The 18,681-nt window shown below is 42.0% G+C and overlaps 1 protein-coding gene across 7 annotated transcripts in view; it reads right to left on the bottom strand.

The window, feature by feature from the left end:
* The window catches only part of LOC147662962 (uncharacterized), a 260,578-nt gene that overhangs the window by 61,373 nt on the left and 180,524 nt on the right, over positions 1–18,681 (bottom strand). Inside the window, exons 3-5 of one of the 7 annotated variants that reach the window (XM_086950749.1) lie at positions 17,303–18,677; positions 17,107–17,167; positions 6,612–7,041 (exon numbers count right to left, since the gene is read on the bottom strand). The exons of 3 other annotated variants lie outside the window; for them this stretch is intronic. In XM_086950749.1, coding sequence (XP_086806875.1) covers positions 18,494–18,677 — 184 coding nt within the window. In that variant the 3' untranslated portion in view covers positions 6,612–7,041; positions 17,107–17,167; positions 17,303–18,493. Of the gene's footprint in view, positions 1–6,611; positions 7,042–17,106; positions 18,678–18,681 lie in introns of those variants that run through there. 3 more of the 7 variants (XM_086950747.1, XM_086950748.1, XR_015305454.1) reach the window with 3 other exon arrangements.

Below are 18,681 nucleotides of genomic sequence, written 5' to 3'. Positions count from 1 at the left end.
CCCAATACTTTGCTCACTCCGAAGATCAAAAGTGATTCAAAACGTTTAGTTTTTGTATCAAAGTATTCCACCAGATCACATGCAATTAAAAGAATTATTAAATCTAGGTGGGAGTTGTTGAAACAAGAACCGGACTTCAATGGTCTATTTGATGAAGAACCACTTTTTGCGTATACTCGCAGCAAAAACATCAAAGAAATTCTCTCTACTAAGATGACAGAAGAGCAACAATTTCATGGCATGCGAAAGTGTTTCAATTGCGTGTACTGTGATAATGTCATAATACGCAATGTTATTCATCACCCACATTCAGGTAAAGCAATTGCATTGAGATACAATGGGATTGTAATTCCTCAAATGTAATCTACACAATAAAATGCCCGTGTGCGGTACTATATGTGGGTAAAACATCACAAAAAATCTAAATTTGAATCACAGAACATAAAAGCATGTTCCGTACTAAGTCTACAAAATCACATTTTGCTTCCCATTGGCTTGAACATCACCACACTAATGCACAATTAAAATTTTCAATTTTAGAATTATTAACTCCACGGTCAGATCAAAACCAAAACACAGTGTTAGCTCAAAGGAAAGCATGGTGGATAAAATATTTGCAGACTATGGTACCGGGTGGGTTAAATGACAGGATTGAGTTGCAATGCTTTTTGTGATTTACAAATAGGATCTACTCTATCGTGATTGGCCGATTTCAGTTTTGTGAATGTGTCTATCTCCCGGTCAAATTAACTTTAAAGTTCTTGACACTCATCATGACGATTATGGCACTGTATAGAAGGTGGTAACTCTCCCTTTTCTCTGCAGGTCTTTCTGCTTTTCTTCTTTTTTTCTCTTTCTTTACGTCCATTGTTTTTAGCTGTTTTGTTCATTAGTTTACACCTTATAGCGTAAGTGGTTTGTTCTAGTAATCCCATGGTACCTCCGATTTTATATTTACAGGCTGACGGTAATGACCATTGTTTGGCAGTTAAGTCCAGTGTCTAGTATTTACACAGCCGGGCTTTAGTCAGGGACACAACTTCTTAGGTCTAGTAATGGGAATGTTCCTTACAGTTATTTAACACTTTGTGGAGGATTTCTAGCAATTAAAGCAGTCGACTAGAGGCAGTATCTAACACATCCTGATTAAGAGTATATTAGTGGATGTAGACTGGTCATCCAATGGTGTGAGTTAGAGGATAAGAATGTAAGTGTCATGCAGGATCGTTGACGGGTATGACTCGGTTTGGCATTGTGATTTGTCATGTTTTGCCGAGCATGGCAACAGACATCGTTGGGTTTTACATAAGAAAGTACACATTCCTATATAGATTCGATGGTAGTGGTGGGAGTGTAAATACAAGATTGCATGCTGAGATGAGTATTGAGCAGTACACCTTTACAAGATGGCCGACGCATATCAGTCTTGTTTCTAGTTTCATTGAGCTTGCTTTGAATAGCATACGCGGCTTCACGATGCCAGAAGCGTTTTGACGTCCATGTGGGAGCTTTGGCGTGAGAGGAAATTGCGGCCACGGTAAGTTATATGGAGAAGTGTGGTGCGAAATGACTGTTGATACAGAGGCGGTAACTAGTGTTAGTACGGTATAGAACTAAGGAGATACCGTTCTGTTGTGTTGTTGCAGATATCGGGGCATTTCTTCACGGCTGTTTCATTAAAGTTGGCGTTCTAAAGAACATTCAGGTATACGGCAGTGGCAAGAGTGAAATATTGTTAAACTGTTTGGTGTATAATTAATTACTCGTGTTCATGAACGGCAGTAATTCGATTGACATGTTTATTCCTCACAGATTGCCTAAATTTTTTCCGTTTTCGTGACGGAGAGGATTCGATTGACTTAGTAAGTAGGAGCTTCTATGTTAAAACATGAGTCTAGCGTGATTTTTTAACGGCATTAAATATTGGAGGCAGATAGCTCATGGGCATGCCCTTGTGTTTATGTAGAGACGTCATTTTACATCGCTGAGTTTCCCAGCTAGTAGTCGCATACACTTGAAGAACACAGTGAGTCAGCCTTCATTTTCAAACTTTGTTGAGGAATAAGGAGGGAGAGATGGGTTGAACACACTTTGTGGTGATGATGATTGATAAGATTATTCATATCAATGGATTTATGTTAACACTAATGCACTTGGTGATGGATTTCCTTTTGCTCACAAGTTCGTTTTGACCTCTAGTAGACACATGAGGTATCTTTCAATTATGTTATAAACTTGTAACTTGGCCATTGTTGAAGAAAGCATCTTTATTAAATTGAGTAAAGAGATAACAGTATATGATGGATTTGTAGTAGAACCTTTAATATGTTTTTCTTTTCCTCACCAGTGCCCCTGAAGAAGGGAGAACCTCCCGAAATGCATTGGGCTTTATTATGATGTGTGGTTCATCAAGTTTTCAAATAATTAATTGTACTGTTGACATATAGTATAGAATTTATTGTTTGTAACACAGTGAAACTGATTGAACGTTTTTGATGATATCTAAACTTAGCATTTTGTTCATGAAAATTACAATGAATACATTGCTCAACTTTTTGGTTTCAAGAATGTTTTTTTGATGAAAAATGTGATTAGAATTTTTGAATCCTAGTGATTTCATATGTGATCCTTTAAATATTGCTGAGCGTTTGGTATACCAGTGTTTCACCACTAGTTGTTGCTCGAAATACTTGTTAGGCCAGATGGAGATACTGCCAGGACAAGAGAACAACGCCAGGGCAGCTTTAAGTGTTATGTTAACGACCTGCCCTGGATTCCCCTACTGGTGGAAGGGTCACTGAGATACTCTGTTAAAAGTGTGTTCATAAAATGAACAAGAGCAGGGAGATGATGGAGGATCATGTTTTACCATCTGATTACCAAAAAGAGCATTTTGATCAACCTTGATAGACTGAAGGTCTCATATGGCCCTGTTAGAGAAAATCTGAAAATATGCTAAATATACGGTCAGTAAATAACAGCCCACCCATTCCTTGAACCCCTTGCATCTAGGCCTAAGCCAAAGGCCAAAGGCCACCGCCTCATGATAATAAAATCCACTAGCTCTGACGATTTCAAACATGCATTTCTGTTGCGCTGGACACGATGAGGTAGTTTGAGCAAACACAAAAGTACAGTAGCTTTCCACAGAACAATTGCAAGACACCCATACACGCACATACACAGGGCCAGCTGGTACGAGTTGGTACATCTTGGACCATTGCTACATTATTGTTTTGAAACATAGCTTGCTCAAATGAAAGCCACAGCATCTTGCGGTACTAGCACCTGTCTTAAGTTCTGCTCTTACATATATTTTTAGAGATATGTACGTGACAAGATGTTGATTGTTTATACTTTGCGGTCAAGCATGACCCACCACCCACTCAGCCACCTGACCATTTCCGTGTCCTAGAATATGCGGTCAAGCCACCTGCACCAGAAAGTGCATCAGAATAGTGTCATGGTTCTCCATTTTCAGTTATAAAAGATCCAGCACCTCAACTAGAAGCCAGAACTCTCCTGCAAGTGCTTGGCATAAGTGTGGGTATACCGGCTGGCTGTTTATCTGATTTGGGACTTCAAAAGCCTCTCTCAGGTTTTACTTCCCAAGCTAGATAATATTATATGCCCTTTTAAATCTCTGACTATGCTCAGTATTTTTCATCCACACCCAATTCCTTGCATTTAGACTCTCTTAAAATGGTGAAACTTGCATGACTAGTCCTCTAGAGGAAGGTGCATCTAGGCACTGGAATTTCATAGGAATGTGTTCTGTATTTTCGAATCTTTAGCTGATTAAACATGCTTTTTAATAAATCCTTATTCCAGCTTGTCTTATGAAATTTTGAGCATTTGTCATCAAGCATTTCTTCCTGACAGAGTGAAGTCAGGTTTTCTTAATAGTTTTTGCTTAGTGATATGAAATTATATGTATTTATTGATATACTTGTGATTTAACGAATAAAAGTGTCACTCCAATATGATTCTTCGTCATCTCATATCTTTCTTCTTTGTTCCTCAGTGAAGAGTGCTTCAGTGGTTCATGACCACATCGGGGTGGCCTGTGACCACAGCTGACCACACCCAAAGGGCATCCATTTCCACTTTAACAGATGACCCAGCTTGTTATCGCCTGATCTCCTTAATTGATTTGGCCACAAAAACGTATGGGGAAGGTGATTTTGGACTGCTTAACACTATGGCTAGATGACGCCAATGTAATTTCAGGCCAGCAATACAGCTTTAAGAATGGAAGAGGAACCTTGGACCAATGCATCAATTAACTTTTGGTGATTGGTAAATACACAATAGCCAAAAGATGAAGTGTACGCATAGCCTTTATGGGCTTAACATCTGCATTCAACCATGTCAATAGGTCTAAACTATTGCCCATGCTACTAGACATGGGCATGGATGCTGACCTGGTGGCCTTCTTGCATAGCTCACAGTCAAATCTGACAGCCTTGGCCAGATATAATGAAAATGGCTAATTTTCGGCATCCTGGGAGGTTACGCGAGGGGTAAGACATGGATTCATCCTAGCCCCTGTTTGGTTCACCCGATACATTAGTAACATAGGGTGTTGTCTGTCAGTTGTGTGCAAAGACAGCCCCAACGCTGGTTCCAAACTGATTCCAGCTCTGATATATGCAGACATTGCAGTGTTGCTTGCCAGGGCAGCAGTGGGGTTGCAGAGCTTTTTATATACTTTCACTGATTTTATGGTCTCACACAACCTTTTTATTTATTTTTCCAAATCTTATATTATGACGACAGGTAACACAAAGCTCTCCAAACATAGGCTCTTTTGCAGGGGGAGAACTGACTAAAGTTTCTACATTCCCTTATTTGGGTGTCATGTTCGATAAAAGAGGTGGGTCAGAGAGCACTCAAAAAGAGCACCCTGGCAAGTGCAGCTGGAGCCACAGTAGATTTCAGTAGGAGATTGGGGGCCAAACTGTTACCTGCCCAATTGAATGTTTATAATGACAAGTCTATACTCATGGCCACATATGGCAGTGATGTCTGGGGTTACAAAGATGCTAGTGAACTAAAAGAGTCTGAGAATAAATTCCTCAGCAGAATCCTAGCCCTTGTACCTCGTCCATTATGATAAATGAGGAACTTGGGCAGGGTTATATCTCTGATGTCATTTAAATGACCACTTTAACACAGTGGTTGAAAATGTGGTCCAACCTCACTCCTACATTGAGCCAGTTTGTCCTAGAGGACTGTTTGAGGCTTGATGGAATCCTAGATATTACATGACTGAGTTATGTCTTAGAGCAGTAAAAGAGTCTCAGCTGGCCCAAGCTGTTTACACACTATAGGAAGATATACCCTAGTGAGTTGAGAAAAATAAATTACTGTTTTGGCTAAAAGGGTGGCAAAAAGGGAAAACAAGGAACGTATCAAGCCCACAATAAGGCAATATTTAATACTGAGTCCACGGACTGTAGGACAACCTTACTGGGCTTACATTAATAACCCACACCACTGTTTTCTCCTAACTAGGTTTGGGTTAATTTCATTCACTGGTGCTTATCTGTCCCCAGGGTCTTTTCTAAGTAAGTTGCCCTAAAGCCTTTGTCATGTGATAGTTTTTCAGACCAAGGGGCAGATGTATCAAAATTGACTTTTGCGAATCTGTAATTGCAATTTTTTGCGAATCGCAACTACAGAATCACAAAATGGTATGTATGTACTTTTTTGCAATGCATTAGCGATTCCCAAAAAATCGCGAATAATTCTGAGAATTTTTTGCGATTTCTTAAATTGCGAAATTCGCAAATTAAGAAATCGCAAAAAACGGGAATCTGCAATGCAGGTACAGGCTGATGATATCACACCCAGGAAGTGGGAGTGATTGCCTGCACCTGCTTGCCTGAGCCACACCCAGTGGCAGTTGGAACACTGTTTGGAGGCAGAGCAGACCTGTTTGGAGTGTAATGGAGTCCCAGAGCACACAGGAGGAAATGCCTGGAGACAAAAGGAAAAGAAAACATACGTTTTCTGAGAAGGAACAAGAAATTCTCATAGAAGAAATGGTGTGCAGCCATGAGTTGCTTTTTGGGAAAAAAGCATTAAAAGTTCCTGAATCAAGGAAAAGAAAAATCTGGTTGGAGATCCAGGAAAAAGTAAATGCTGTTGGAGTAACAAATCGTACCATAGAAGAAATAAAAAAAAGATGGTATGACACACGTCAAATATCGAAAGAGAGGGTTGCTGAAAGAATCAAGGAAGCAAATAAAACTGGTGGTGGAACTTCAACAGCAGATCAACCAACACCGCATGAGGAACTGATTGAAACGACCCTGCTGCCAAAGAGTGTGAGTGGAGTGGCTAATATAGACAGCTCTGCCCTACACCAACTGCACAAGGTAAGATGCATGCAAAGAAGTGCAAAAGATGTGTCTAATTCATGTGTGTTTGTGTAGTGCATGTACTCAGTGTGAGGAATGTAGTAGTCCAGGGAGACAGTGAAACATATAGCAAACAATGCATCATGGGAGTTGTAGTGCACTCATAGTTGTATCAAATTTCCTTCACAGAAAAACATGAGAAGTTTGTAAATCATTTTGAAGGTAGAAAATTGTATAGTGGAAGTTAGTTGTGCAACCAAAAAAAACTTTATTTGTCAGACAATGCACATAAAAAACACAAACTCATATGTCTCACTCTGCATCCACAGAACAATCAAGGCAATCCAGGGAGCAAAGTGAGGGTGATGAAACACCTCCCCATGTTGAATCTGATGCTGAAGGAGGATGCACTAATGACACTGCCCCTAATCCAATTGTTAGCAGAAAGCGCAGAAAGGTACCTCCTCTGCCACCATTGGAAGGAGATGTCAATGAAGATGGGGGTGCAGTAGACAGTGACCATGACACAGTGTGCCCTCGTGACTCCCAAGAGCAACCCCAAAGTCAAAGAAGGCCACGAGAATTCAGGGTGGACACACGTAGGAGCAGCAGTGTTCAAATGGAAACCCCTATAGTTTTCGCCGGTCTTGAGCAGGATATGCTTCACGTGCAGCACCTGCAAAACAAGTCTCTTCGATCAATAAATAAACAGCTATTGAGATTGAACAAAAATCAAGAAAGCATGGCAGCATCAATTGACAGACTGTGTCTGACCCTCGAACGTACTGAGACTGCTCGCAATAGGGCTGCCTACCATGCACATGTGAGGATGCAAGGGTATACGAAAGCCATCAACCGGCTATGTACCGTGACATCCAACTTTAGCAGGCGCAGCATTAACATGCAGCGTGAAATGAGTGAATGCACTCATAACATGGCCAAAAGTCTGGATAAAGTGACCTCTGCAGTAGAAATGTTGCAAATTTCTAACTCTGGCGCAAGCGCTCATTGCTTCAGCTGAAAGTGAGGACACCTCCAGCAGGAGTAGTAGGAACCCCACACCAACTCCTCACTTGACCCAGCGCAGAAGTGGAAGGCGTGCTGGCACAGCACCTGATCATGAAAGCATGCAATCTGAAGAACGCCCTGCGTCAAGCCGCCAGCGCAACAAGTGGCAGTTTACAGTGCTTTACTATTGGCATTACTGCATTGCGGAACATGGCTTTCTGTTACATTTGAGTTACTTTACATAACCTGTGAGACAACATTTTCAGTTTGAAAACTGTACTATGGTTTGTTTTTTTTTTTTTTTTTTTTGTTCCTCATCTCAACCATGGCTGGCCCGTCTGTATCGTGGACAGGGGAAAAAAGAGATGTGGAGAGTAGACATGCTGCCTCAGTGCAGGACTGGTTGGGGTGCGATCGTATTGCGGAACCGACAAGACCCTACAGCTATGCCGTTATCTCACTCAATCTCTGGCCCCTATGCACCCATCGACAGGTGAATGCCATTAACCAGATTCCACTATTGCTGTTACCGCTGATTCGCCTTAAACCAAGGACGACAGTGATATAGCGAAGAGAGTGTGTCATGGTTTCGTAATCATTGGAACTGGGGGAAAAAAAAAAAAAAAAAAAAAAAAAAACCCCAGCTCGAGTTATTGGGACCAATCAAGTTTCGACCAAAAAGCTCTTTTATCTGATTTTCCAGCCCTGGAAAGATCCATTTTAGATATTTGTAGCATGGAGGAACACCAGTCATATAAGGTCGGGGGAGAAGCCTCTTTCCAGCGCCTGCAAATCTCACGTCGCGCCGCCAACATTGAGTAGAACAAAAAATTATTGTTAGCATTACGTTTCGTGTCCACTACACCAAAAATTACTAAGCGGAGATCTATGTTCACGATGGAGCCTATTGAAGATGTTAATCTGGTGCCTATTGATTGCCAGTAAGATGTCAGACGTGGGCATTCGTAAAACATATGCGCATCCGAGGCTGCCTCTTGGCCACATCGGGGACAAGCCACTGGTATACCTGGAGAAAATTTAGACAGCCTCAGAGGCGAATAATAAGCCCTGTGGAGAGTAAGAAGGTGATTTCTACGAAGCCAGGCAGGTTTAACGATATCCCAGAGGACATTGCAGGAGGTTAGCCAAAGTTCATGCACGTTTATTGTAGGCAATAGGGAGCCCCAGAGCTGGTCTGGAAGATGGAATTCTCCGTCGATCTCTTCTAAGATTAAATTATAAAAGAAGGAGACCTCCTTAGGTGCTGGTGGCCTATCGAGTAGAGAAGATTCCAGATGGCTGCTTCCTCCTAGAGGTGGTTGTTGTCGAAAAGGTGGCCCTATTTTTTGTGCTTGTGCCCAACTTGAAATTTGTAGGAATTTTAATCTAGAGAGATTGGGACCTACCAGACTGACTAGGTGCTCCCAGGAGAACATATCCCCTTCAAAAAATAAATCTCCCCATGATGATATACCAGCGTCTTTCAGTGGGCTAATCAATGTGTCATTGGTCCAGCCAGGGGGAGCAGGAAGATCCCATATAGGAGATCTGTTAGAATGGTAGCCTATTTTGGTAGCAACTCGAAGGTTATACCAAGTTCTTGCAAGGTCCTGCAATACCTTCAGTTTGATCTTCTTAAAAAATTTAGGATCTCCAAACTTAAATAAAAAACCTGACTGGTTTAGACCCTCACACTGCAATAATGCTGTGAACATGAGCCCGATGCCTTGATGTGCTGGAGTTTTGAGTAACATACGGGCGTGTGTCAACTGAAAGGCCCAAGCATAAATCTGGAGGTCAGGACCAGCCAAACCACCCTTCTCCCTACGTCGCCTCAGTTTGGTCCAAGCAATTCTGGCAGTCTTATTCCTCCAAACAAATGAAGTAATGTCACTCTGCATCTTTGCTATCAGTGTTTTCTCAAAATAAAGTGGCAAACTATTTAAAATAAAAGTCAACCTTGGTAGTATAGACATCTTAACTAAGTTTGACCGACCCAGGAGCGATAAAGGAAGATGTGCCCAGGAGCTCATTAGTTTCCTACATTCTTTAGCCACTAAAGTAAAATTTGTGGAGGCAATCAACTTTATATCCTTTATGATCTTTATGCCGAGATATCTCATATTATCACAGGGTTGCACTGGAAGCCCCACTGCTATGCCATTCCACACCATGACCTCAGTCTTCGTGGCATTAATTTCGTAGCCAGAGACATTGCCAAATTGTTGTGCTAATTTTATGGCTCTCGGAAATGCGGAATTAATGTCAGAGGTAATGATCATAATATCATCCGCATACAGGGATACTTTTTTTGTCCAATCTCTATATCTAAAGGGTGTGATTTTAGTATCTTCCCGTATTTTTTGAGCAAATGGCTCAATATATAGATCGAACAGGAGGGGTGAAAGCGGGCACCCCTGCCGGGTGCCCCTTGTGATGGTAAATGGTTCCGACAGACCCCCATTAACCAGTACCGAGGCCGAAGGGCTATGGTATAGCAATTCCACCGCTCTACGAAAGGCCTGTCCCACGCCGAATTTTTCCAAGGCCCCCGACAGGTATACCCAATTGACCCTGTCAAAGGCCTTGGCTGCGTCCAACGTGAGAATAGCCAGAGGCAACGATGAACTAGTTGCCATGTCGATCGCTCCTATTAGGTCATAAGTCAGCTCAAAGAGCTGGCGGCCTTTAACAAAGCCCTTTTGATTTGAATGTAGGACTGAAGGGGCGACCTGGCCCAACCTTTTAGCTAATAGTGAGGCGAAGATCTTATAGTCTGCGTTGAGTATTGAGATAGGGCGATACGAGCCGCATGCGGTGGATGCCTTTCCTGGTTTCAATATTAGCGTAATTGATGCTTTATTCCAGGTTATGGGTGGTATATCGCCAACTATCAGGACTTGATTAAATAACCTGGTAAGAAAAGGGGCAATGTCAGGTACAAGATGTTTATAAATCTCTGCCGGGAGACCGTCAGGCCCCGCCGCCTTCCCGTTACTGCTTTTGAGTATGGCTTCTGATACCTCTTCTACCGTTATAGGCTGGTCCAAAGAGGCCGCTTGTTCAATAGTTAATGATGGGAGTGAGATTTTGTTAAGCCAGTTTCTTACATTATCAAAGGAAATGTTGTTGTCTTCACGGTAGATGGCTTGAAAAAAGTCTTTAAAAGCTGACCTAATCTCTGGGTCAGATGATACTGTTCCCAGGCCAGTAGATATCGACTCAATATTGTTACGGGTCTGGTCTGTTCTTGACTTCCAGGCTAAGAGTTTACCCGCCCCTTCTCCAAATTCAAAATTAGCTAACTTGCTAGCTTCCCACCTTTGCAGGATGCGTTGGTTTAGAAGAGAAGCTAACCGCCCTTTAAGCTTTGACAACTCCTCCTGTTTAGCCAAAATGACATGTTCAGGAGCAATGTCAAGACTGTCTAACTCAGTTTGGACAATCGATATATCTGCCTCTATCAGCGCGACCCCTTGGGTATACTGTTTTTTACGAAACGAAGTTTTGTTCTTGATAACACCTCTCAAAAAACATTTGAAGGCGTCCCATACTGTACTAGAGCAAGCGGAACCAATGTTGACTTTAAGGAGCTCTTGTGTTTCCACTCTAATATGTTCCAAGTCCTCGGGAGATGTGAGGAGAGACCTATCGATTGACCATGATCTAATGATGGGTTGGGATTGAAACTGAAGGTCAAGGAGCGCCGCCGAGTGATCCGACAGATGAGATGGTACATAAATGATACTCCTTACTGATTTTTCAAGAGCTCTGGTTATTAGGAAAAAGTCTATCCTTGACCTGTGGCGATACTTATAATTTCGAAAGGAGAAGCCGATTTTCTGCCCTGATCTCGCTCTCCATATATCAATAAATCCATACTGATGCATAGATTTTAGCAAGAACTCTCTGGATTTTGAGAGAGCGAGTTGTCGGGCAGAAGTGGACTTATCCAGTAAAGGGTCAAGCACAATATTAAAATCTCCCGCTATTATCATTGGTTCTGGAAAGTGCAAGAGCTCGGAAAATAGAGAGGCCAGGGCAGAAGGGTCATCCCGATTAGGCCCGTAATATCCAACCAAGGTGATGCGTACACTACCTAACATAACAGCCACAATTACCCATCTACCCAAGGGATCAACCTTCTGTTTCAAGAGTCTCGATGTAATAGTTTTTTTAAATAAGATGGCTACCCCTCTAGTGTTAGTTATTTGAGAGGTGGCAACAATAAAGTCTATCCACCTGTTTTTTTTCACCAAGTCTGATACTTCAGTTTCTACTAAGTGTGTCTCCTGGAGTATAATGACCTGCGCATCAAAATCACGGATGTATTGTAAAATTGTATTAGATCTAGGTTTGGTGCGCAGGCCATTAACATTCCAGGAGAGGAGTTTAATGGTACTCATATTTAATATATCTAATGGTGCAAGGCCCTGCTGACTTACGCACCTTAATATTACTTGAAGATACACAATTCGTCCATTTTTCACTTATACAGTTATTAGCCGCCTGTTTAGAGATGAGAAACTTTTTGATTTTTGTAACCCTAACCCTTACCCACAAACCACCCCCCCCCCCACCCATGAGGAACCCCATGTGGATCAACCGGAGTGAACCGGTGTGTGATACCCCTGACCCAGTCTAAGCTAAAGCAAAGCGTTGGTGAAAATAATGTTTAAGGGCTAAATAGATCCGATAGCAATTAGACCTATTATAGTCATAAACTGTGTTAGATTGAGTTACATTGGCTGTAGCTCTAAGAGGGTTTTTAGAGGTATATGTAAAATTGTGAGCACCCTGTGTTATATTTCTCGTGATTTTATTTTATGAAGTTTATATATTTTTTTCATTTTTATCTTTCTTTTTTTTTTGTTTTCTTCTTTCCCCTTTTCTCCCACTTTCTGTTCATTTATCTTTTTTCCTTCTTCTTTTTTTTTTTTTTTTTTTTACTTTATCTTGTCATTATTCCTTTCGATCACCTCCCATTATTTTCCACATTCTTGTGCTTATTTATTTATTTATTTGTTTTTTGTTATTCTAGGATAACTTATTTTCTACTCTACTTCACTTCTGCTACTGAGGTTTATCTCAGCACTCAAACAGCAATAAAATGAAGGGTTATGCAGAAAACACTCGAGGTTATTGGTTACAGCTTAGACTATGATCAATTTTTTTTTTTTGAAGTGCCAATGGTCATTAATAGCTCATCTGCGGCCTGAACTGTGCGGACATTAAACATTTTATTGTTAAGCATGATCTTCAGTGCAGCAGGGAAGCTAAGCTGCACTGAGGCCCCTAGATCTCTAAATGCCTCCATTCTCCTACCCAGCTCCCACTGCCTCTCGAGGGTCGCCCTTGACAGGTCTGACCGTACCTGGAAAGAGAAGCCCTCTCCAGACAGGGATTTTTGTTTAAGGGCAAGGTTAAGGATGTGATCCTTCAAAAGAAAAGTGTGGAAGTTCACGAGAATCTTACGGGGCTTTGTCCGCTGCAAATTGCGCCTGAAGGGATCCCTGTGAACCCTTTGAATGTCTAGGCTGAGCTCATCCTCCGAGTGTGTTAAGTTTAAAGATTTTATGAGAAGTTGAATAATGTAGGTTTTGATGTTGGTTCCTTCACTTCCCTCTGGTACATTCAAAATGCGAATGTTGGAACGCCTCGCGTTGTTTTCCAGGGTCTCCATTCTGTCAGCTAATAGAATGTCCTCTTTTTTAAGTTTCACTATTTCTTCTTTGACATTATCTAATTCTATGGACATTACCGCAGTAGTCTCCTCGAGTGCCCCAGTTCTAGAAAAAAGTCCGTCAATTTTATTATCCAATGATTCACAGTAAGTTCTAATCTCTTTTTGGATTTTGGATGACTCCTGGAAGCCTCGCTTTATGTCGGCCGACAGGTTAGAGATCATGGTTAGGACTGAGAGATCAAAAGGAGAGGCAGAGGCAGTAGGGTCTGCTGTTGAGTTTGTTGCCAAAGTATGAGGAATAAGGGAAGAGTCAAGAGGTAGTTGCAGTTGGGTGTTATGATCCTCATTTAAAGGGCCCTCCAATATTGGGAATTGTTGGTTGTCCCACTCTAGAGCTGCTGCCTCTAGATTTGCGTCTGCTTCCAGGCTGGTATGTTTACCAGGAAGGTGAGAGTGTGCATCTTCGGTGTTACTTGTAAGTACTGCCATAGTCAAGTCTGCCTTTTTGGGGCTCATAGAACCGCTAGGGCTATTGCTGACAGTACTACACTGCTGTATTGATACCTCTGGAGTCGGAGCTGTGTCTGCTGTTGTAGTATGTTCAGTGAGCAGACTCTCATTATGCAGCGCTCCTTCCATGTTTTGTGAGCGAAGGGCCATACAACTAGGTGTAGCGGAGCTGGGAGTTGTTTCTGAAGGCGCACCTATGAGAGGAGAGCCGCTCTGCTGGAGGTTCAAAACCTGAGGTATGGCCTTAAAATAAGAGCGCAGAGAAGGTGTAATCCTGGAACCAGAGTCCAGAACTGATTTAAGCGCCTTGGCTTTTTTAGCTCGTTTAGGTTTAACCTCTGAAGAGAGGTAAGAAGAGGATTTAGATAGCGTTCTGTTGGTATTGGTAACAGTACCACTATTACTGGAAGGTATTCTACTAGTTAGATTGTCTAAATTAGGTCGTGCTGCAATATCATCTCGATCATCCCCCCCAATCTCCTGTGTGGGTTCCAGAGCTGAAGTGGCAAACAGGTTTGATTTACCCCGATTGAATTTCCCTCTTCGGTGATGGTATTGGGTCCTAGTTTTAGCAGCCTTTTTTTCTCTATGCCCCTTATTAGTTGTTACTGAAGTCGATTTTATAGAAGAGTCATGCTGGGCTAAGGTAAGGCTTCTAAGGGAATAGGGGTTGTTAGCCAACCTTGGGCTCAACTCTTGAGTCTTTCCACCAATAATAGACTTATCCTCCAGCCCGGCGGAACCCCTTTCAGATCCCTCCACACTCAGCTCGTCTTGCACCCTTAATGGTTGATCAGCCAGTGCTCCCCCCTCTCCCTGGCACCCCTTCACCTTTTTCGCCGTCAGCCCGAGATTTTCAGGCTCCACTGCTGCCTCTGAACAAACTGCATCAGCCGGCTCCACACCGTTCAGGGTCGTGACCTCCGCTGCAGCCTCGCGTGCCTCCCCGACAGCAGACACAGAAATGAAGACTCTGGAAAGGGAGCGGACCTGTCTCCCACGACGAAGCTCCAGGGCGGCCCGATGCCACTTCCACGGTACCGCCGACAACAGTGGTAGCCAAGTCCGCGGCTGATGCAGGAGCAGGATCGGCGCCAGGAGGGAAACGCTCGGCAGAGTGAATGCCGTGTCGGAGCAGAGCACGCCCCCAAGCACTCGCATGGAGAGGGAAAGGAGACCGAATCAAACGGCCCGGTAACTGCGGAGAACCGTCGGTAAGGGGATGTTTAGGGCGAACGAGGATGTCAAGACCTGCAGAAAATACAGACAAAGTTGATTCTCATGTAAAGCCCTTGTTCGTACATGAGAAAAAAAACCCGAACGCTCTGCTGAAGCTTAGAGCGGGGTATCGCGGCAGCTAGCCTGCTGCCGCCATGTTCCTCTGTCCAGTTAGGTTGGCCTGTACTATGGTTTGTGTGTTGTAAATAAAAACAACACTTGCACAAATAAGTTAATCTGTCATATTGCTTGTCTTACCTAAAAGTAATTCCCTGTAATCTCAGACCGTCTTTGACGGCCAGCCGCTGCTCCTACTCCTGCTGCAGCCCTTCTAGGTGGACGTATGTCATCATCAGTGTGTCAGACTCACTCAGTTCAATGTCTGTGCCTTTGCGCATTGCCATGTTATGCAGCATTGCACAGCTAGTTACAATTTTACAACAGGTTTCAGGACTGTATTGTTAGGCTCCTCCACTTCTGTGAATGCAGCGGAAACGGCTTTTCAATATGCCAAATGTGCGTTCAATGACCCCACGAGTTGACCGGTGTGCCCTGTTGTATCATCTCTCACTTGCATTTGCAGGATTCAAGTATGGCGTGAGAATGAAGTCACGCACTGCATAGGCACTATCACCTGCATGGAAGAAAATGAATCGTAAATGTATGTTCCTTTGTCAAAAGAATGATGGTAGGATGGATGGATGGATGTTTGTATGAGTTTGATTTAACTAGCAGGTATCCCTCTCCAAACTGTCCAGCACTCAGACGTCTATGAATTCCGCTATGTCTGAAGATAAAGGAGTCATGTGTGCTGCCTGGGTACTTTGACACTATATCATTGATGATATATTTTGCATTGCACACAATCTGGATGTTGAGGGAGTGGTAGCTTTTCCTATTTCGAAAAACATATTCTGTGGCTGCAGGTGGAGTGATGGCAATATGGGTTCCGTCAATGCATCCAATCACATGTGGAAAGCGTGTAATTTGATAGAAATCCAACTTGGTTTCTTGTATGGCTTGTTGGGTGTTTAGGAAGTAGATGTGATGTTGAAGCCTGTTCACCATTGCATCCAGGAACACATGAAAAAAGTGTGAAAGAGCACTTTGTGACACCCCACCAACCTGTGCAATGACGCTTTGAAAAGATCCTGAAGCCAAAAGGTGCAGTGAGCACAATACCTGCACATGTGTTGGAATTGCTTGTGTCTTGTGTGTTGGATGCTCCAAGAAAGGTTTCAATTCATCAATGAGATCCAAAATGGTGTGTGGATGCAGTCTGTATTCGTCATATATATCCTCGTCAGTCTGCTTGAACAGCGTTATGCGTAATCTGAAGATTCTCTCCTGTCTTTGTCTCCTCTGTGCAACAGCTTGAATACGCAGCCTCCTGGCTATCAGGTATAGTCCAGCCATTTTGGAAAAAAAATCAGTGCATTGTGGGTCCCTTTTTATATTTTTTTCTAGTTACCACCTGCATGTAGTTGGTGTTAACTGCGATTTCTTAATTTGCGTTTTTTAGAAATTAGCTAATTGCGAATTTTACATACATCTTGGTGCGATTTCTTATACTGCGATTTCTTGTTTGCGATTTTCGTAAATCTAGACACATGCAAAATGAGGAATCGCAAATAAATTCTCAGAAAACTAGTTCTCGCAAGTTAAGAAATTGCAAATATTGCGATTTCTTAGTTTGCTATGCGATTTTCTTCATACATCCCATTTCCTGTTTTTCTTATCGCAAACGCTGCTATTTCGCGATTTGCAGCGTTTGCGACAAGAAAAACGCTTCATACATCTACCCCCAAGATCTTTTACATTTCATCTTTTTTTGTGATTTTTACAGTAACCTACAGAAAAATATGTTTTATCACTTTTAAGGTACTGCAATTTTGTACAGGTGAAGCCAACCCTGATGTATTTGCAAATGCTGTTTTCGCTTCTGATCTGCTTTGGATTTACTTGCTTTCTAACAGGTGCTTTAAGACAAAGGAACAAACTGTCTAAGGCATAACTGAGATCTTTTTGTTCCTGTTTCTTGATGAAACATACATGCTTTAAGGAAGAGGTTGCTTTTAAGTATTTTATTGTATTACATTAGTTGTTTTATACAACTATAGGTACTGTAAAATTTTGTTTGCACTTTATAGGTTCATTTAAGTTCTAGATTTTGCACTTCCTTAGTAACATTCCATAAAATGTTTGACACAGCTCTTTTATTTAAAGGATTTAGCTGGCTCAGATATCCCTTTTGGAAATCTTACATAAAATACTGGTCTGTTTTTTATTATTAAGTACTGATTTGTTTATAGTACTTACTGAGTTTTATGTGCTTTTGTGGCCCATGTTGGCCAGATTAAGTTTCCTTTTAGTCTCGCATCTGGATGGAAATAAAACAAGAAGAAAAAGAGAGACGCATTAACACACTTGATTTTACTATGAGCTGAGCTGAGCTCAGTCACAACATCACGCTGCAAACAAAAGTAACCAGTGTTTTAGTTATATTTGTACATACTGTTGACATGGCCTTGCCAAGGAGGACTTGGGTGAAGGTAACCCCATCCAAATTAGCTTTTGAGTTTGATGCTGAAATCATACTCACTACAGTTTCAAAATGTTTGATAAAGGAGCTTCTTCGGACCATCTAAATGAAAACAAAACAGCAACAAAACTAAAGGTTGGTTGAGATTTTATCAGCTTTCGTGAGGTGAAAACTTGAGATAGAGGTAATTCTAGACTAAAGCCTTATTATTTGTTTGTTTATAGGTACCATAACTGCTGGCACCATTCATTAGACTGGTGTGAATGCCTGCTGCAATGTTGCTGTTGAGTAGACGAGCCACAGCATCTTAGACTCTACAAACTCGCTCCACCCCAACCCCCTTCCCCCTGGGATTTGCGACCAGAGCAGGTCAAGTCTTGGAAGGATTCAGAAACTAGTCTCGCTGCCCCATTGTTTTCATCTGGGTTCCAGATAGGTGCTTTCTGACACCTATAAGGAAGAAAAAAGAGCCAAAATATGTAACACAATTTTAGATTATTCAACTTGAAATTACCCAAACAATATAATGACAGATTGTACTCACCAATAAGTCAGGCCATCTTAGGTCCAAGTTGTGAAATTTGCAGGGGTATGCTGCTCTTCCGTAGTGCAAAGGAATCATAAGTTAATACGATAAACCTCGTACAGATACTTGTAATGCACAAATCAGGAATGCAGACAACTTGCACCCCGATTGAATGGAAATTCTTCTGATTGCGGTAGACTAGTTCTCTGGCATGTGGTGCCAGGACGGCGATATACGTGCCATTAATTGCTCAAACCACGTGGTAGACAACCCAAAACATAAAAATCTCCCTTCAAATTAGACAAAATCCCCATGTCATTGAAACTGGATGAAGCTGTTGATGTGTCTCGTCATAGAAGAAGAATTTCTTGTAGTACACCAGTGAAAGCTGGTTGTGACATTACTTCAGCTACTGCCACAATGTATTGGAATGATCCTGTGGCCTGAAAATTAAGTACTGCCATGAGTTTGACAGTTGGTGTAATAGATGTGGAATTTCTATTGTGAGGCAGAAGATCTGGCTCCAGCTGATGACATAAATGCAGTATAGTTTGCCTATTGAATCAGAATTATTTTTTCAAAACTTTGTATTTATTACAAATACCTACAATACCATATGATTACAATTGCTTCTTGTCTCACCCATTACGTTGCTTCGTACAATAAAACATCAGCGACAACTGCACATTAATCACTTTCAGAGTCGAAGGCTTCATTGAATCAGAATTTTTGATTATATCCTGTTCTTCCGTGGTGGCAAGATTTGGAAGTGGTCGAAACACTTGAGTCTGTTCTCCAATCACTCTCCCTAAGTTCATATGTCTGC

The sequence above is a fragment of the Lissotriton vulgaris genome, unplaced genomic scaffold (genome assembly GCF_964263255.1).
Source record: "Lissotriton vulgaris unplaced genomic scaffold, aLisVul1.2 SCAFFOLD_936, whole genome shotgun sequence".
Classification (NCBI taxonomy): Eukaryota; Metazoa; Chordata; class Amphibia; order Caudata; family Salamandridae; genus Lissotriton; species Lissotriton vulgaris.
Note: the sequence above shows the minus strand (reverse complement) of the source record. Positions and strands in the feature narration are given on the sequence as shown.